Genomic DNA, 19,111 nt, shown 5'->3' with positions numbered 1-19,111 from the left:
ACAATAGTTTTTCTGGACCTGTTCTAGTTTAAGTCCCATTATATAAACAACACAGCTCATTTTACTCTTTTTCAACATTTTACAGTGTGTGTGTTGTGGGGGAGGGGGATTGTGAATATTAATAAGATATCAGACAATTTAATTTTCATGACCAGAAAAGATTCCTTAGGCAAGCTTTAGAACTTGTTACATACGTAGATATCTAATGTTAAAAGGTGAAAATTATTAGACTACTCAAAAACTCATTCCAACAATGTCCTTAATTGTCCTTGGGGTAAAAACCTTCCATGGAATAAATATTAGAATGCATTCTGCACCTAGAAAATTTAAAAAAGATCTATATTCAGAAACAGTATCATCACACTAATATCAAACATAGAAAAACTATACCATGTATTTGTTTTACTCATTCATTTTCTAACAAATGTTTGTTTACCTACTATATTTACTATATTACCTACTATATGCCAGGCTCCAGAATCTTGGCAAGTTTGAAAATACTTGAGTAATTCATAGGTAATTTAAAATAAGTACCATAAAAGTTCTCCAATCATTCAATATTCAATTTAGAGATTGGAAAGTTTGACAAATAATATGTATTTTATTGTATCTATCCCGCCTACCATACCTACATGCAAAATTAAAAATTGGTAGATATTGAAAAAGAGAAAATGAACCCCGGGATGTGTTTTTCATTTCAGGTACTGAAAGTCATCGCACAGTGTGGGGCTCTGGGAATGTATATTATTTTACCTATAATGGAAAAGGATACAGAATCATAAGCTCTTATAGTTAGTAGGAATAAAGGTGTCATCTAGTTCAAATTCCTAACCAATACAAACAGCTTTGTACGCTCTCCCTGAAGCTGGACATCAGATATCCACATCAATACTTCCAGTAACAAGTTTTCAACACTTGTCAAAACAAGTCTTTCTGTAACTTGTCAAAGATGAAAAATTCTCTCTTCCCTCGGCTTCAATGATATCTATAATTCTTGTTTTCCTGATAATTTTCTGAATATTCCTTTTGCTTCTCCTTTGATGTCACTTTTGCTGTTATCAAGCTTTCTGATATGATCTCCCTTCCCTTCTCAATCCACACACAGTCCATGATTAATTTCTTCAGTTCCCATGGATTCAACATCAAATTCTAATTTATACACTCTATTGTTATTCTTAATTTTAGATCCACCTATCTCACTGCCACCACAATGGTACAATAGGTTCTTAAAAGTCAACAGGTCCATAAGAGAATTCATGATTTTCCACCATAAACCAGGTCGTCTCTCCTGTGGCTACTATCTCAGGTAATAATATCAACATGGTCTCTATCTCTCAAATGAGAAATATCGGCATAATCTTGAGTACCTCCCATTTCCTTAATCCTTTCCTTTTGCTTCCAGTTGCATAGTCGTGCTGCTTTTACATTCCAAATAGCTCTCATGTGAAGTTTTAAGAAGCCGTAGAGCATAGGTGCTAAGAGATCCTCATTCGGAGATTTTCTGGCTTTGAATCATGGTTCTATCACTTAATATCTTCACCTCTCCATTCCTGGCATTGTCATCTGTAAAATGAAGCTAACAGCAGTAAGTGTGCTTACTTCAAAAGATTGTTGTGGGTTATTAAATAGAATTATTATATAGAATTATTGGAACTGTGCATGGTACATAATATGCACTATTTAAATCTTAACTATTCTTTTAATTATTTTCTGCTCTTAATTCCCATTAACATTTTTCTAGGTAAGTCCTACATCATCTCTCAAGTGCTATGTTGCAAGAGACTCCTAGCAGATGTCCAGGGTTCAGGTCTGTCTCCCTTCATACAGTCTTCATACCAAAACCCAACTGATAGGTTTAGTACTTTTATTAACATCCATCTATGACGCCCTAGTTGCTGGTATTATACGTTCTAAAATCCTTAAATTAAAGCCTGAATTCCTTAGCATAGCTACCTCCACATTGCATCATCTGGCCTCTGACTGCCTCTTCATTTCACTTTGTTTCACATCTTCCCTTGCTAGCTATATTCTGGTTCCTTGAACCATTCATGTTCTTTTTATCTTTGGGTTGGTTGTTGTACTCCTTGGGATAGTCTTTCCATCTTAGCAACCATCAGTGCAGTACTTCCACTTTTGCCAATTATGTCACTCTAGTATGTATTTCAATTCTACCCAGTTCTTTCTTATAGCAATTTTGGCATGGAATACAATAGCTAATTTTCTTGTCTGTAAAATACCCTTTGAGATACTATAATCCCTAATAGGATAACATGAATGGCTGACACATAATAATGCTTATCAAATACCCATTGAATGAACGAATACATTTAACTAAAAGCTGCCATCCTGTACTCTCCATCCTGATTTTTTTTTTTTTTTTTTTTTTTTTTTTTTTGCATCTGGAAAAGGAGCAAGCACACTGCCGCTTTTCATGTTATAATCATCTCAATCATTGGAGACAGGAATGTTTTGCCCTACCTGAATCTCTTTTTTTATTCTAAAGTTCTTCGATTCATTCCACAATTCTGTTACAATTTCCAACTTCTCAATAGTTTATTCTTCATACTCTAGGTGAATTTCAAACTGTAGTGAACACAATATCCTACTTCTGTTCAAATCATGATAAAATATTGAGAACTTGGATATTCTGTTGATGTAGAAATTGGTACTCTATGCTTTGTTTGCATAATATATTCTGATTGAAAGCTCTAAATATTTACTTTTGATGCAAAATTAAATACATTCTTAGAATGGATTATCATCCAGAAAGTTACATTTATAGGTATTAGAACTCTACAACCACACTAAACACTTCTATTTCTCTTCTCTATGTGAGCTTTTCATCAGAGAGCCCTTCGTTAAACATATAATGTGTTCCAAAATGTACTCTGTGCAAAACTAACTCAATAGCTGGGATTTCAATAAAGAATATCCCATAATTCAATAACATTGGGAAATACTGAATTCAAACAGCTTCTTTAGTACAGGAATTTGGAAAGCTTTTAATATATTAATGAGCACTGAGAATATGTGAGAGGGTGGATAAAATATTCAGCTTTCCCTTAGGGTTACTTGACCTTGGAATCCTTTTGTGTAAAGCACATCACAGGACTAGTGTAAAACCAGTTCAGGAAATGTTTTGTCTAAGTAATAGATCTCCTTAAAAACTCTAAAATGCTGTATAAAACATATTTAATTAACTTCCTTGATGACCTTACTAAGAGATATTTTAATACTCCATGTGACTAAAACAATGTAAACCATATTACCTCTCTTTATAAATATATTATAAACTTATAGTTCAGACCCACTCAGAATCCCAACTAATCTGTTTTTCCCTTAAGCATTCTTCTGCTAGAATAAACTGGCTCTTTCCCTTTTTTTTCCCCCTCTATACAATCAGTTTGGTCACTCTAGTAGGTATTCTGCAAGCGTCTTGTTGTTGTTTGGTTTAGTTTGATTCGTTTTGGTTTGGTTTCCTGTCTACTGTGGACTGAATTGTGTTCTCCCAAAACCCTTAATCCCCAGTGAAACTGTAGTTGAACATTGGGCCTATAGGGAGGTACTATTAAGACTAAATGAGGTCATAAGGGAGGGGCTCTGATCTGATAGGATCAGTGTCTTTATAAGAAAAAACACTAAAGAGCAACCCCCCTACCACACACACACACACACACACACACACACACACACACACACTGTGTGAGGATACAGGGAGAAGGGACCATATTCAAACCAGGAAGAGAACTTTCACCAGAAACCAAACCCTGTTACAACCTAGATCTTGGGATTTCCATCCTCCAGAACTGTGAGAAAATAAATTTCTCTTGTTTATGGTATTTTGTTATGGCATCCTGAGCAGACTAATATACTACGTGATTAAGTCCACTTTAGTCATCCTCCATCAGATTTCCCCATTATCTAAAATCAAATAAATGTACCCCTAAAGGGGTATAGTCAGGCTCAAGGATCTGGATAATATGAATGTTTTTGATCACAGGGATAAGTCACCATATGGTTCTTCCATTATTGCCATTAGGGTGTCCTTCCTTCCTTCCTTCCTTCCTTCCTCCCTCCCTCCCTCCCTCCCTCCCTTCCTTCCTTCCTTTCTTCTTTCCTTCCTTCCTTTCTTTTTAAAGATTTTTATTAAAATATAGCTAACATACAATATTATTAGTTTCAGGTGTACACCAGAATTATTCAACATTTATATACCTAAAGAAGTGATCACCATGATAATGCAGCAACTCTCTGACACTGTACCATTATCACAATATTATTGACTATATTCCCTATGCTGTACATGACATCCCCATGACTACTTTGTTTTACACCCGGAAATTTGAACCTCTTACTCCCCTTCACCTGCCCCTACCTTTTTAAAATTTCAATTACAGTTGACATTCAATATTTTTTAATATTAATTTTAGGTGTACAGCATAGTGACTAGATATTTATACAATTTAAGAAGCGACCCTCCTGACTAGTCTAGTACCCACTTGGCACTATACATAGTTATTAATATTACCATATCATTGACTCTATTCCCCATGCTTTACTTTATATCCCCATGATTATTTTGTAACTACCAATTTGTGCTTCTTAATCCCTTCACATTTTTCACCCTGCCTCCCAACACCCCTCCCATCTATCACCCCGATACATTAGTACCCATCTGACACCATGCATAGCCATCAGAGTATTACAATCTGTGCTTCTTAACTCCTTATCTTTTTTCACCCAGCCTCCCAAACCCCCTGTTATCTGCCAACCATTAAAATGTTTTCTGTATCTATGAGTTTGTTTCTGTTTTGTTTGTTTATTTTGTTCTTTAGATTCCACATATAAGCAAAATCACATTGCATCTCCCTTTCTCTGTCTGACACATTCCACTCAGCATAATACCCTCCAGGTCCATCCATGCCACCACAGATGGCAAGAACCCATTCCCTTCCATGGCCAAGCAATATTTCATTGTATATATGTACCACCTCCTCTTTATCTATTCATTCATCAGCAGACACCCAAACAGCCTCCAAATCTTAGTCATTGTAAACAATGCTGCAATGAATATATGGAAGCACATGTCCCTTTGAAGTAACATTTTGGGTTTCTTTGGATGAATACCCAGAAGTGGAATTACTGGGTTCTTCTTTGTTTCTTGTTATAGTCTTTGTTTTAAAGTCTATTTTGTCTGGTATAAGTACTACTATCCCAGCTTCTTTTTTTTTTTTCATTTTCATTTTTATGAAATATCTTTCTCCATCCTTTACTTTCAGTCTCTGTGTGTCTTTTGATCTGAAGCGAGTCTCTTGTAGAGAGCATACTGTATTTTGCCATGTATAATGTGCACTTTTTTGCCCAAATTTGTGAGGGACAAATAAGGATGTGCATTATGCTTGGGTAGTACTAATTCTATATCTATATAAATGTTTTAAATTCTTTTATTGATGCTTATGAGTCAAAAGTGTAACTCTAGAAATCAATAACAATATCCATATACAAAAATAATACCCTGGAATACGATAATCCATTTTGTTGAACTTACAATGAACTTGCAATGATGAAGAGTTCTTGGCCTCCTATAATATGTAAATATCGTATATGTGTTACCACTATATAAAATTTCTTGTACCTTGTATTTGTTCTTGTGTTTTGTAATTATTTGTTACATAAAATTTCTTATGCCATGATATGTTTAAAAATGAATGCTAACATTCCGTTATAATACAAAAAACAAGTGCCTAAATGTAAACAAACAAAAATTTGAATTAAAAAATTAAAACAAAAGATTTTTTTTTCCCTTGAAAGTTCCCTGAAAGGGCCAAAAATGTGGATATGCATTATACATGGGAGTGCATTATACACAACAAAATATGGTATGTATGAATCTTGTTTTCTTATCCATTCAGCTATCCTATCTTTTGATTTGAGCATTTAATCTATTTATATTTAAAGTGATTATTGATAGGTACATAGTTATTGCCATTTTATTATTCATAATTTTTATCTTCTTTTGTTTGTTTGTTTCTTTTTCCTCTTTTTCTTCTTAAAGAAGTCCCTCTAACATTCCTTGTAATACTGATTTGGTGGTGAGGAACTCCCTTAGGTTTTTCTTGTCTGGGAAGTTCTTTATCTGTCCTTTGATTTCAAATGATAGCCTTGCTGGGTAGTCTTGGTTGTAGATCCTTACTTTTCATCATTTTGAATATGTCCTGCCAATCCTTCTGGCCTGCAATTTGTAGAGAAATCAGTCTTGTGGGAGCTCCCTTGTAGGTAACTAACTGCTTCTCTCTTGCTGCTTTTAAGATTTTTTTCTTTGTCTTTAACGCTTGGCATTTTAATTATGATGTGTCTTAGTGTAGGGTAGCTTTCTTAATGCATACAAAATCTGAGCTCATGTCTGAACTCATTTTTATGCATTTTTTATTCTTATATCATTTTGGAAAACAAACAATATAGGTGTAAGAAGTCTAAAATCTATTCTAATGCTGTAATCAATTTCCTGGGTCTTGTAAGGAAATGACAGCATGAGCTAAGGTCCATGTTTGGTCCTCACATCTGTCCTTCCCACTAGCTTTTTTATTACCTGTCTGAGGGGAAACTATGGCCCAGAAAACACAGATGAATAAATGACATCACCTGAAGCCAGTGACTGATCAGGGATTTGTCAACTCAGATAATAAAGGCTATCCATATTTCTGTGTGCCCTTTGGTGACTTGTTATGATTTTGCAATACCTTATGCAGTAGAAACAATGGGCCTAATCTCCCCCAAGGGAAAAGAAATGTCATATATGGAGACATGTATTTTCCATTCTTGATATCAGGTTATTATCATTTTAATTATTCACTCTCATTTAATCCAGATAAATTTGACATTTGCTTTGCTATTAGAGAGATTAAAATATATTGAATCCTTGCTTTAAAAAAAAAAAAAAGCCTCTGTGCATCTCAGAGGTAAGCATACATTATGCCATTTGTAAATATGGAAATAGTTATTTGCAAAGGTAGATGCTGTTTTTGATTGTTGAATGAAGAGCGTTCTTTAAATCAACATTTTTCAAGTGAATTCTGTAGAACGTTAGTTCTGCAGGATATTGTTAGGTAGTAAATTGAGGAATGGTATTATGTTTGAACATATTTACAAAACCCAGGGTTAAACAAAGTTGAATCGGTTCCTTGACTACAATATTGCTGACATCCTTTAAATGTTAAAGTGCCTCATGAATTTCCAAAGGGGGTATGCAACATTTTACCAACTTAATTTGATCATAGAAACTTCTTTTGTTGTTGTTATGGTTGGTGTTTATTTTTTGCTCCTTTTCTTTCACAGAAAGCATGTTCTGTTAGTGTTATGAAGCACATTTTAAAAAATACTCTTTACATAAAGTCATGAGCCTCTCATGTTGCATGATTGTCTTCAATCTATTCTTCTATTTGTCTTGAATCAATTCTTATTTTAAAGCTTTATTTAACATTAAATCATAAGTCAATGTAGAATACAAACTTTGAAGCCCCATGCGGAGTCATCAACTTACAGGGGACATAAATAGCTATGTTCTATGAGAATGGTTCTCAAAATGTGGTCCACGTACCGGCAGCATCAGCCTCACCTGGTGACTTATTAGAAATGAACACTTCCAGACACCACCCCAGACCTATTGCACCAGACATGCTAGGGTTGGTCCCCACAGATATGTTTTAAAAAGTCTTTTAGGTGAGGGTCATTCATGCTAACATTTGAGAGCCTAAAAACCTAACCGCTGATCTTGTGTATTAGAATCAGAATAGAATCTCAGATCTCACTGTTTGGAATGGGCACTTTTTTGAAACTGGATTGTATTCCTGGAATAATGCAAGCTCAACAATAGAGGATGGGACATTGAGTAGTTAGCTAGTAGAGCAACATCTCAAGAGAATAGAGCCCCTGTACAAAAAGTACTACAAGTGGAAGCAAGGCTGGCTTAGCACACTGGGTATTTGAGGAACAGAGAGTCATTTAGAGATAAGCACAGTATGTTTAGTAACAAGTGACTGGTCTTCATGAGCATAAATCAGGTGCCTGGTAATATGCACAAGAGAAAGAAGGTGTTTAGCTTTGGAGGAACCAGGATCCTAGAGATGTATTGAGGCAGGAGGAACTCAGATCTCCAGGGAACAAAACAGGAGGCAGTTACAGAATTTTGTTATTGGAACGATGCTGACTCATGTCTCTACAGTGTGCACTTGAACTGAGAGAAATTAAAATCTAGTTTCAGTGATAGTTAACCTGAGTTCCTGAACTTGGACTGGTTATGCTCTTCTGAATGAAAGGCAATTAAAGGTTATACAACATATGGCAAGTATGTCCTCATGAGAGGTCATGAGGCTTCAGAAATTAGAAAGGTACAGTGATAAGAAGCATGACGAGGACCCAGACAGGTTATTGCCACAAGAGCCCTGGATTCCTCAGTTAAATAATCAATTACCAGCACAGTGTGGCTGTTGTGGGCCTGTAGAGCAGAACGAATCTGCTTCTCTTAACTGATTGATTATCTGTAATGTTATAATAGCTTCACCCAGTGAATGATCCTGCTTTCAATTCTTCATTGAACAGGGATGTATGCTATGGATTGCATAACTTTCAATATTCTGGTTGCTGTTCTTGTAGGTGTCCCCTTAGAAGTGTGACACTGATACTGAATTCCAGGTGTGGTTTGACCAGTGAAGCTTAGTTTCAAACAATAACATTCCTTAGTTTGGACATTTCTACAATTTGTTTTCTTTGGTGATCTTGTTATACTATTGAGTGATGATAAGTGGTCAACCGAAATTCTCAAATTCAATTCACATGTATTGATTGGTCATAAAATGCAAAGGTTTACAGATTGAGCTATTACATTTCCTCTCCTTTCTCAGTTTCATGACATGAGTCACTTTGCAGTGTAGATCGGCCGTATTTGCACTCAAGCTACTGATATGAGTGTGGAATGAAGGCTAATAACAGATGACAGGGGCATCCTCCTAGGGCCCTCCTTCCCCTCACACTGTCTTATTATTGAGTAAAATTATTTGAAATATTATAACTCAGTCTACTTTTGATTTTAAAAGGTACTTGGGTTTTTGGCATTCTGCAAGTGATGACATTTATATCCTTAATCTCAAAAGATCATGCATGAAATATTGTAAGTAGAGCTACAACAAGATAGAAAATTTAAACCAGTTACATTTATACATATATCAATCAAGCCTCTGATTTTAGATATTTCCTTATTGCATAATACAATAAGTAAAAGAAAACTCAGCATTACTAATAATATTTATGAAAAAAAATAATCAGAATATTTGAATATTTGACTGTTCCAATCTGCATGTTTCACATTCACAATTCCTTTTAGGCATAGTTTAAAAATCCTTGCTCTATAAATACTCCATGATACTCCCCAAACCACATAGCCTTCAGAGGCTCAATACAAATTATAGCATAAAATCAAATTACTAATTAGGATAGTCTTTAAATGAACCATAATGTTTTTTTTTTTTTTTTTTTGAGAGGGCTCATTAACATTTCTCCGTAAAAAGGAAGGAGAATCAAAATAATTCCTGACTTTTAGAAGACAGTGAAAAACCTTTATCTTAGACCCAGAATAAACAAAACGTCAAAATGCCTGTAGAGGTGTGATATATCCCTTCCTCTGAACACAAATAAGATATCTTGTATGCCATTTGCCCCACTGGATGACACATTCTAATAAAGTCACAATTCAAAATTACACTTTTTCATATTGAGGAACAAGGGGTTCCCTGGGGCAATCGGTTCGCATAGCAAAAAGCACTTGAATCACCCAAAAATGGTGATGAAGTGACCTGCATAGACAAATTTGCTCCTATTGTTGAGGCCCCAGACAATAAATAATTTAGCCTGAGTGGGGATTAACAGAAGTCTTGTATTCTCCTTGGTTATATCAGGCTGTCAGCACAGATATGATTGACTTTTGCGTGTAAGGGATCAATAATCCAATATTTGGTTCTTAAGTCCTCTTTGAAATACCACTATCTCTTTTACAAGATGCTATTTTCTCTGAAAACCTACCTGACCCCTCACACAATATCAAGCCTGAATTTTCCAATTATGAGCTTTTCCAAGCCTACTGAAGCAATGGTGTTTGGGGGGTGTTGCTTGCCTATTTGTTTTGTTTTTTTGTTGAATCATCAATACATTTCCAAAGCTCAGTGTAAATCTGTTCTGGCATATGTAAATGATGTATTTTTAAAAGTTCTTTGAACATTTTTATATTCAAAGGGCATAGCATTTTTATAATGCTACCTATTTTGCTAGCGGTTCCCTATGTCATGTTAGACCTGAGGCAACTCTTGGCCAAATATGGCAATTTTAAATAACATGAAAAATGTTATCGATTTAGAACTCTTTTGCTTATGAGAAACAGAAATAAAGAGTAAATAGGTGACGTAAGCCAACTTTGATCAAGCTTTTTCAGGTTTGGTTTCTAGTATATCACCTCAGGCAGGGGTGGGGTGGGACACTGGGTGATGTTGCATAGATGAAGAAGATGGAAAGGGTTAAAAGCATCCTTGTAATTTGGGCAGACACTCCAAAATGTTCTGCTACAACTCAATTAAATGATTCTTAAAAGAAAAATCACAATGCCGAGAAATTATCTTTAACTTTTAAATTCATAGTCAATTCATTCTACCTAAATGGTTCGGACACATACCCAGATATAAAGTAATCCAGATTATAAATGTTAATAGGAAATTTAGCAGAGTTTGATAGCAATAGCCTTATGTTACAATGTAAAAAAACTCCCTTTGATAGAATTTTCTTTAATATGACATATTTTTAATCAATTAAGATAGAATTTAATTTCAAGTATAATTTAAAATAGTTGTACAACAGAATGACTTTGAGAAAAATAAACATGCTCAGTTCTCTATGCTGCTTTAGTTTGATGCAAAAGTATTCACTAGGCTCTTTTATACTATTTCAGTAGAATTTGGAATTAAATGGAGGATAGCTATGAACTCAGTTCTTCAGAAAATCTACTAACACCGACGTATATTAGCACCTTTCAGAATGCAAAACCTGACCTAACAAAGGATGACATAATTTTATAATTTCATGGTTTAAAACTAGAACTAGGCAAATCAGACCAGTGGCTAGATTAGGATAACGTTCATAACGAATCAGAGAATTGCTGAGGTTCAGCATCACAGCACTGAGAAAGTCAAGTGAAAATGGCTCAACTGATGTGTACACAGTTATCACTTTGTTAAAAAAAATTGATGATGACTATGGTTGCTTCAGATAGTAATCAATTTCCACATAGTTCTTTTTCTTCTAGGATGTTGTACTACCTCTAACCCTTCCATGAATACTTACTTTCTTACGCCTATTGTTATATAATTTTGAATTACATCCTATGTCTTAAAAAAGAATTGTGAAATGAGTTACTGCATGAGCCATGTCTCGTACTTCTTTTCTACACCTTGTAGAGACTCCCTACCTGCACATACAGAAGGCACTGGATGGACCCCAACTGATTCTTCTTGAATTGCCCTGATGCAGACCAGAAGGATTTCACAACATAGAGATAAAGCACTCGATGTTAGGTGGGCTGTGGTTTACCAACCACAAAATAATATATTTATTTTTTTCTTACATTTTTTCTTTTATTGACAAAAATTACACAAAAGCTAAATGATAATTTAAAAAGCAAAGTTACACATAATCTTGTGTTTAGAAATTTGTCAGCTTGGCAGTTTCCTTCACTGACCACATGACCACAATTCTTCATATACCCCTAGTCCAAATGAGAGTGTTTCTGCTGGTCATTTCAATCGGAGGTCTTTACAGGTCCCCTTTCAAGCTTCTTACACAGTGATAATGTAATGCAAGGACGACCAATAGGAATAAAAATCAAAATTCCTCATGTTGTGTACACTGTGTGTCTGGAAGGATCATTCATCCAGATTCTATTGGATTTTCATTCCAGTAATTCTGTCGAACGCTGTTTCTTTGTGGTCTGTGGTAAAGCAAATTTTCTTTTGGTACAACATAAACTCCAATGCCCATGTTTAGAACTAGAAACAGAATCACTTGAACAGGAAAAAGAAAAATAGAAATAAAACAAACCAAACAAGAACAAACAGCAGTTTTAACGGAAAAATGAAATAAAGCAATTGAAATAAAGTCTGAAAATTACACACACCTAACAAGGAAAACTGTATTGTTTCCCCAACTTCCCACCCACCCCAGGTTTTTCCCGCCCTCTGGTTCTCCAGCCCAACGACCATGCAGTGTAGAAAAAGCAAATATACAAACAAACCTATGTATAGCTAGGGTGAAATCTATTTTTATAAGAACTCGACACTTTTACTATTTACATCCAGGAGCAATTTTGTTTCTTTGTTGTATGTTTTAAAGCAAAGAAAGGTCTGTATTTCTCCCGGTTATGCTGCTGCAGGTACATCTGCCCTCTTTAAGCGGATGTTTTTCCCTTCCTCTATGTCATAAATGTTTCAGTAGGAACGATGAACCCGCTTGACTGCACAATTTTGGACTCCCAGTCTCCTTTAAGATGAAGGCCCTCCCTCCCCCCACGTTGAGTCCCAGATGAAGAGTTGTCTCCACGTTAGTTTGTTAATCTCTCCAGGTAAATGGCCGGTGCTGCAGACCTGGCAATCGTGGCGATGAAACTGTGGTCGCGCCCGAGCTCCAGGCTGGGGGTTTCGTCCTGCTCCAGGGACACTGCTTCATAGCCCTTGTTGATGTGGAGTGGCTGGTGAGCCTGGCAGTATCCGATCACCGGCTGGTCGTAGCTGTAATATGGCAAGGGCTTCACGTGGTGTGGGATCTGGGTATGATAAAGAGAAGGACTGATTATAAAAATGCTTTGGAAAGAAGAAGATGACACTTACAGGGCTGTATTTTTTCCATTTCATACTGTTTTCAGTCAACTGCTGATTCAATTATTAATAAGAGTTATACAGAATAATGATTGTTAGTATTTAACTGATAGTTTTATGTATACTATATATATAATTTTATATACAAAGTGTACGTATTATATACTCTGTATATAAAATCATAAAGATTTTTTCATAAAATCATATATTTTTCAATGCTTGTTCTATCTATCTATCTATCTATCTATCTATCTATCTATCTATCTATCATCTATCTATCATAATGGAGAGTTAGAAAAAACTTAAATTCCCATCAACAGGGACATTTAAAATGTACGATGTGCATTCATACGTTTGAAAGCAGATAATACAAAGATTGGGGAGTAGTAATCTGTTGTAATATGGCAAGATATGATATTAAGTGAAAAGGTTAAGGTGCAAGAATATATGGTATGATCTGTTTTGTGTAAAAAAAAGTATAAATATATAGAGTTTCTTACTTTAAAAAACATGTTTACATACAAATGGAATCTTTATAGGTATACATGACTTTCATTTAAAATTTTAAGAACAACGAAGACATCATCAAAACGGCGGCATGAGGTGAGCCTCTGTAAATCACCCCTGGAATTTACAATTAATCAAACAACTATAACTCCAGAAAGGACTCCCTGCACAGCAGACAGGCAAGACGAAGAGGCCCACTACTGAATTCACCTAAAGATGGGCGAATTGCACGAGTGGGGGAGGAGGGAAGGTAGAAGTGCGGAGAGGGAGACACATGGGCACAGGACGCAGACCTGGCTCAGTGCTCTGAGCTCGCTGCATCCTGGAGCTACTGCAGCTGCGGGAGAGGGAAGGACTCAGACTGCTAGGGCTCCGCTTATGGCCCACAGGGCTGAGGGGGCAGCATATAACACGGCTGAACCCAATGCTCACTGCAGAGACCTCGGAGAAACGACTGAGGGAAGAAGGTTGAAAACGGTGGTTTAAGCCCTCACTGCCAAGCAGAGAACAGAAGCCTTAGGCACTGAGACTAGCCGCCCCCTCCCACCCTCCTAGAGCTCATCCTGCCCCCACCTGCCCGGTGCTAGAAGCGGAACAGTAGCAGTGTCAGATCAAAAGAACGGAATATTTGCTGTTCTGAGAACTGTGGACCAGCAGACACAGATTCGCAGCCCAACTAGTTCCGGCAAAAGGGGAGGGAGCTGTGGAAGCAGGACTGGCTGTGGTGGTCGCTGCCATTGCTCTGGGCCACCTCTCACAACCCACCCCGCCCCTGGCCCCACCTATCTGGGAGGATCCCTGCAGGAGTAAACAGAGCTGCTGAAACATACAGGCTCTGAATCTGGTGCAGGAAGAGCTTTGGAACTTCAAAAGCTCTCCGCATACCCACACGGACACTGCGCCCTGTTACCCAGGCGAACTATTAACAGAGGTGAAGCCCGTCTCCCAGGGAATCACCCTATTGGATGAGAAGCTGAAATAGCGCAGAGAAAACATAGCACTACCGTGTGAGAGAGAAAAAAAAGCTGCAGTTGGAGAGAAAATAAAACATTCTACCAACAAGTACTGGAAAACAAAAGAAAGACCTCTTCCTATCAACCTGTTGCAGAAGCCACTCCTGTAGATGTCTAGGAAGAGAAATAATAAATCAGTAATTGCCATAAATAACCAAGGCAACAAGACAGCTCAGAAAGAATGTGAAAAGTCTCCATAAAAGGAACTTAAAGATATGGAAATATGTGACTTAAATGACAGAGAATTCAAGATTTCAGTTCTGAAAAAACTCAATGAGATGCAAGAAAACACAGAAAGGCAGTTTAATGAACTCAGAAACACAATCAAAAAACAACATGAGCATTTTACGAAAGAGATTGAAATTTTAAAAAAGAACCAAATAGAATTTCTGGAGATTAAGAACTCAATAAAGAAATTAAGAATGAAATTGCCATCTTAGGTAGTGGAGTTGACCAGATGGAGGAAGGAATCAGAGACATCGAAGATAGAAACCTGGAAATTACACAGATGGAAGAAGAAAGAGACTTGAGACTTAAAGGAAATGGAAAAACTCTACAAGAACTTTCTGACTCCATCAGAAAGAGCAATATAAGAATAATGGGCATACCAGAAGGAGAAGAAAGAGAGAAGGGAACAGAGAATATATTCAAAAAAATTGTTGATGAGAACTTCCCAAACTTGTGGACAGAACTGGATCCTTGAATCCAAGAAGCAAATAGAACACCTAATTACCTCAATCCCAACAGGCCTGCTCCAAGGCACATTGTATTGAAGTTGTCTAAAATCAACGACAAAGAAAGAATCCTCAAGGTAGCCAGGGAAAAGAAGACGGTAACCTACAAAGGAAAGCCCATTAGATTATCATCAGATTTTTCAGCAGAAACTCTACAAGCTAGGAGGGAGTGGAACCAAATATACAAACTATTGAAAGAGAGAAATTATGAGCCAAGAATAATGTATCCAGCAAAGATATCCTTTAGATATGAAGGAGGAATAAAGACCTTTCCAGATATACAGAAGCTGAGGGAATTTTCTAATACATGACCTGCACTACAAGAAATACTAAAGGAGGCTATTCGACCACCATCAACAGGGACAATTTGTGGCAAACAAAACATAAAAAGGGGGAGAGTAAAGGCCTGAACCGGAATATGGGAATGGAGAAAGTAAGAGTGCTGAAGAAAATGGAATACTCTAAATATCAAACTTTCTTTTACATAAACTTAAGGGTAACCACTCAAAAAAAAAAAAATCCAGAACTGAAATATATACTGTAACAAAAGAAGAAACAGAGGGAAACATCATAGAATACTACCACACAGAAATAATAGACAACAACAAAAAGGCAAAGAAACAATGGAGACATAGTCTTACCAGAAAACTAAAGACAGAATGATAGGAAATCCTCACATATCAATAATCACCCTAAATGTAAATGGACTGAACTCACCAATAAAAAGGCACAGAGTAGCAGATTGGATCAAAAAACTAAACCCAACCATATGCTGTCTTCAAGAGATACATCTCAGCTACAAGGACAAGCATAGACTCAAAGTAAAAGGGTGGAAATTGACACTCCAAGCAGATGGTATCCAGAGAAAATCAGGTGTAACCATACTGATATCAGATGAAACAGACTTCAGGGTGAAAAAGGTAACAAGAGACAAAGATGGACATTTCATAATGGTTAAAGGGACTATACAACAAGAAGACATAACAGTCATCAATATTTATGCCCCCAAGCAGGGAGCACCGAAATATACCAAGCAACTACTAACAGAACTAAAGGGAGAAATTGACCAAAACACAATTATACTAGGGGACTTAAATACATCATTGACAGCTATGGATAGATCATCCAAACAGAAAATAAATAATGAAATAGCAGCGCTAAATGATATATTAGATGAAATGGACATAATTGACATATATAGAGCACTTCATCCTAAAACATCAGACTATACATTTTTTTTCTAGTGTACATGGAACATTCTCAAGGATAGACCATATATTGGGACATAAAATCAGCCTCAGCAAATTTAAGAAGATTGAAATCATACTAAGCATATTCTCTGATCACAAGGCTTTTATATTGGATATCAACTGCAAAAGGAAAGCAGGAAAAAACACAAATACATGGAGATTAAACAACATACTTTTAAAGAACGACTGGGTAAAAGAAGAAATTAGAGGAGAGATCAAAAGATACATAGAAACAAATGACAACGAAAATACATCCTACCAAAATTTTGGGGATTCAGCGAAAGAAGTTTTAAGAGGGAATTATATATCATTACAGGCCTATCTCAAGAAACAAGAAAAATCCCAAATAAATAACCTGATGTTATACCTTAAAGAACTAGAAAAAGAAGAACAAATGAAACCCAAGGTCAGCACAAGAAAGGAAATAACAAAAATCAGAGCAGAACTAAATGAAACAGAGAACAAAAAGACAATAGAAAAAAAATTAATGTGACAAAGATCTGGTTCTTTGAAAAGAATAATAAAATTGACAAAACCTTGCCTAGACTGACTAAGATAAAAAGAGAGAAGACACTAATTAACAAAATCAGAAATGAAAAAGGGAAAGTTATCACGGACACCACAGAAATACAAAGGATCATCCAAGAATACTATGAACGACTATATCCCACAAAATTCAATAACCTAGAAGAAATGGACAAGATCTTAGAAACATATAGCCTTCCTAGGCTGAACCATGAAGAACTGGAAAATCTAAACAGACCGATCACCAGTAACAAAATTGAATCAGTCATCCAAAACCTTCCCAAATGCAAAAGTCCTGGACCAGATGGCTTCACTAGTGAATTCTACCAAACCTTCAAAGAGGATTTAATACCAATCCTGCTCAAAGTCTTGCAAAAAATTGAAGAAGAGACAGTACTCCCTAACTCATTTTATGAGGCCAACATTACCCTGATACCAAAACCTGGCAAGGACAACACAAAAAAAGAAAACTACAGACCAGTATCTCTGATGAATACGGATGCAAAAATCCTAAACAAAATTCTAGCAAATCGAATACAATGATGCATTAAAAAGAGTATTCATCACGACCAAGTGGGGTTCATCCCCGGGAAACAAGGATGGCTCAACATCCCCAAATCCATCAATGTGATACATCACATAAACAAAATAAAGGAAAAAAAATCATATGATTATATCAATTGATACAGTAAAAGCATTTGAAAAGATACAACATCCGTTTATGATTAAAACACTTAATAAAATAGGTATAGAAGGAAAATAACTTAACATAATAAAGGCCATACATGACAAACCCTCAGCTAATCTCACAATTAATGGTGAAAAAGTGAAGCCCTTTGCTCTACGTTCAGGAACACGACAGGGCTGTTCCCTATCACCTCTGCTTTTCAATGTAGTGTTGGAAGTCCTTGCCAGAGCAATCAGGCAAGAGAAAGAAATAAAAGGCATCCAAATTGGGAATAAAGAAGTTAAATTGTCACTCTTTGCAGATGACATGATGCTATATATAGAAAACCCTAAAGACTACACCAAAAAGCTATTAGAAACAATCAACGAATACAATAAAGTTGCTGGCTACAAAATCAACGTACAAAAGTCCATTGCATTCCTATATACTAACAATGAAATCTCAGAAAAAGAAATACAAAAAACAGTTCCTTTTGCCATTGCGGCAAAAAGAATAAAATACCTAGGAATAAACTTAACCAAGGATGTGAAAGACCTATATGCTGAAAACTATAAGACATTTTTAAAAGAAATTGAAGAAGACACAAAGAAATGGAAAGACATTCCATGCTCATGGATTGGAAGAATCAACATAGTTAAAATGGCCACATTACCCAAAGCAATATACAGATTTAATGCAATCCCCATCAAAATCCCAATGGCATTTTTTAAAGAAATAGAACAAAAAAATCATCAGATTTCTTTGGAATCACAAAAGACCCCGAATAGCCAAAGCAATCTTAAGAAAAAAGAACAATACTGGAGGTATCACACTCCCTGACTTTAGCTTGTACTACAGGGCTACAATAATCAAAATAGTATGTTATTTGCAGAAAAACAGAGACATAGACCAATGGAATAGAATTGAGAACCCAGAAATAAAACCACATAAATATGGACAGATAATTTTTGACAAAGAAGCAAAAAACATACAATGGAGAAAAAATAGCCTCTTCAATAAATGGTGCTGGCAGAATTGGATAGCCACGTGCAAAAGAATGAAACTGGACTGCTATCTGTCACCGTGTACCAAAATTAATTCAAAATGGATCAAAGACTTAAGCATAAGACCTGACACAATAAACTGCATAGACAAAAATACAGGTACTAAATTTATGGACCTTGGGTTCAAAGAGCATTTTATGAATTTGAGTCCAAAGGCAAGGGAAGTAAAAGCTAAAATAAATGAATGGGACTATATCAAACTTAAAAGCTTCTGCAGAGCAAAAGAAACCATCTTTTAAACGACAAAATAAAGAGGCAACCAACTGAATGGGAGATTTGTGCAAACAGTGCCTTCGATAAGGGGCTAATATCCAAAATATACAATGAACTCATGAAACTCAATAACAAAAAACAAACAACCCAATTAAAAAATGGGCAGAGGACATGAAGAGACATTTCTCCAAAGAGGACATACAAATGGCAAATAGACATATGAAAAAATG

The 19,111-nt window shown here is 36.0% G+C and overlaps 1 protein-coding gene across 1 annotated transcript in view; it reads right to left on the bottom strand.

Annotated features, from left to right (window-relative positions):
• Positions 1-12,272: 12,272 nt before the first annotated feature.
• Positions 12,273-19,111, bottom strand: part of LRRTM4 (leucine rich repeat transmembrane neuronal 4) — a 709,128-nt gene continuing 702,289 nt past the window's right edge. Inside the window, 1 exon segment of the mRNA XM_033125619.1 lies at positions 12,273-12,856. Coding sequence (XP_032981510.1) covers positions 12,635-12,856 — 222 coding nt within the window. The 3' untranslated portion in view covers positions 12,273-12,634.

This window comes from Rhinolophus ferrumequinum, chromosome 13, assembly GCF_004115265.2.
Source record: "Rhinolophus ferrumequinum isolate MPI-CBG mRhiFer1 chromosome 13, mRhiFer1_v1.p, whole genome shotgun sequence".
NCBI lineage: Eukaryota > Metazoa > Chordata > Mammalia > Chiroptera > Rhinolophidae > Rhinolophus > Rhinolophus ferrumequinum.
Note: the sequence above shows the minus strand (reverse complement) of the source record. Positions and strands in the feature narration are given on the sequence as shown.